The sequence below is a fragment of the Babylonia areolata genome, chromosome 24 (assembly GCF_041734735.1).
Source record: "Babylonia areolata isolate BAREFJ2019XMU chromosome 24, ASM4173473v1, whole genome shotgun sequence".
Taxonomy (NCBI): domain Eukaryota; kingdom Metazoa; phylum Mollusca; class Gastropoda; order Neogastropoda; family Buccinidae; genus Babylonia; species Babylonia areolata.
Window position 1 is genome coordinate 37,597,400 of NC_134899.1, and position 2,500 is coordinate 37,599,899.

The 2,500-nt window shown below is 42.3% G+C and overlaps 1 protein-coding gene across 1 annotated transcript in view; it reads right to left on the reverse strand.

Moving 5' to 3' along the window:
- The window catches only part of LOC143298630 (uncharacterized), a 202,836-nt gene that overhangs the window by 76,516 nt on the left and 123,820 nt on the right, over positions 1-2,500 (reverse strand). The window contains exon 2 of the mRNA XM_076611510.1: positions 1,513-1,649. Within this exon, the coding sequence (XP_076467625.1) occupies positions 1,513-1,583 (71 nt within the window). The 5' untranslated portion in view covers positions 1,584-1,649. The remainder of the gene's footprint in view (positions 1-1,512; positions 1,650-2,500) is intronic.

Genomic DNA, 2,500 nt, shown 5'->3' on the forward strand with positions numbered 1-2,500 from the left:
AATTCCCAAGAAAAAATATTATACCATCTGTCCCTATTGAAGTAGACCCTTCCCCTTTTGATGCCAATAGGAAACATCGTGCAGGGAAAAAACCCCAAACAAACAAACAAACTCACGAAAAAACAACAACCCAACAACAACCCCCCCAAAAACAAACAAACAAACAACCAAAACCAAAACAAACACACACACACAAAAACACACACACAAAAACAACAACAAAAACAACAACAACAACAACAACAAAACCAACCAACCAAACAAACAACCCCCCCCCCCCCCCCCCCGAAATAACTACTGCCTTCTTGGATGGCCATTAATTTTGCATGATGTTCACAAAGGATATTTGCATAATGACATTCTGCTTCGATGTTGAGACATTTCAGCGATCTACAGATGGCTTATTGCTTCATGACAAAGGTTTTGGTAATAAGACATCGCATTTTATCGAAAAACCACCACAAGTTTGATAATGATGTTGTGATTCAATATTGAGGTATTGCAGTAATCGCAAAGATGAGTTGTCTGATTTATGACATTGATCTTCGGTATCAAAACATTGTGGTAATGTTCAGTTCAGTTCAGTGACTGAAGGAGGCATCAATACGTTCGGAAAAATCCGTATACGCTACACCACATCTGCTAAGCAGATGCATGACCAGCAGCATAACCTAACGCGCTTAGTTCGGCCTTGAGGGTATGAACATATAAATAAATAAATAAATGATAACGATAACAATACTCAACAAATAAACACACACATACACACACAGAGACACACACACACACAGACACAGACACAGACACACACAGACAAACACACACACACAGACAGAAACACACACACACACACACGCACGCACACAGCCGACGTATAACATTGTGGTATTCCCAAATCTTTCTCCCCTTTCCTCTCTCCCCACAGTCACTCAGTAAGACATCCACATCCCCCCCCCCACACCCCGGCAGATAATGACAATCATGTTTTACTTGTGAAGGCCATGGACCCATACACAAATTTATACACATGATTATACACAAATACTTGAGAGAGTGAGAGAGAGAGAGAGAGAGAGAGAGACAGACAGACAGACAGACAGACAGACAGACAGAGACAGACAGACAGACAGAGACAGAGAGACAAAGAAGACTGAACTGTATTATTGTCGTAAACAAAATGCTGACATCACCACGTGGAAAACAGACAGACAGACAGAGATAGAGGACGGAGGAGTATGGAGAGAGAAGAGAGAGAGGGAGAGTGAGTGAGTGAGAGAGAGAGAGAGACAGAGAGACAGAGAGACAGAGACAGAGAGACAGAGAGAGAGAGAGAGAGAAAGAGAGAGAGAGAGGGGAAGGAGGGCGGAGAGAGAGAGAGAGAGAAGAAAAGAGAGAAGGTGAGAGGGGTTCAGGCGAACACAGACAGACAGACAGACAGACAGACAGAAACAAATGGAGACATAGACATAGGTCACTCACCTTCCCTCCAAAATTATAGCCAAGAGCTCTTACCCAGTCACTAAGAAACGCTTTAGGAGGACGAATTTGTCAGATATCACCAGACATCTCTGTCTCCGTGCCATGACCGTCTGATGGTGGAACCATTGACCTCAGGTCTGTGGGGGATGTGGCTGTCGTCCTGAGTGGCACTGGGGAGAGAGGGAGAAGGGCAGAAAGATAAGGAATACCGCGATGCTTTAATGCCGAAGGTCTAAGTCATAAATCAGGTAACTCATCTTTGGATTACTGCACTGTCTCAACACTAAATCTCTAAGTCATTATATATATATATAAAAAAAAAAAATTGTGGTAAGTTGGTAAATTCAATGCCTTACTGAAAAACCTGTGTCATAAATCAAAAAAGCCATCTTTGTGTCACTGAAATATCTGAGAATCGAAGCAGAATGTCACAATTTGATTTTTTTTTTAACATTGTGCAGCAGATTGGTGATCCATGTGGAAAGTGATTTTTCTTGGGTGACGTTTCATCGGCTTCAGGGGAAGGGTCCACTTTTTTTTTAATCTAATAAGAACAAATGGTACAAATTTTTCATGAAAATCGTATCTCTCTAGATAAAGTAGATGAAGTATATACCACCATACACCAGACTGTGTTCAGAAATTAACAGCCTTTTCCCAGCCATTAACATTGTTAATCATCTACATGGCACCCAAGAGAGGCTTCAGAGCCATGTAAATTACAGTGTAAAAAAAACAAACCCTCAGTAACATTGACCACACTGTCATCTTCTTCTGAGTTCAGTCGTATGCACACGAGTGGGCTTTTACGTGTATGACCGTTTTTACCCCGCCATGTAGGCAGCCATACTCCGTATTCGGGGGTGTGCATGCTGGGTATGTTCTAGTTTCCATAACCCACCGAACGCTGACATGGATTACAGGATCTTTAACGTGCGTATTTGATCTTCTGCTTGCATATACACACGAAGGGGGTTCAGGCACTAGCAGGTCTGCACATATGTTGACCTGGGAGATCGTA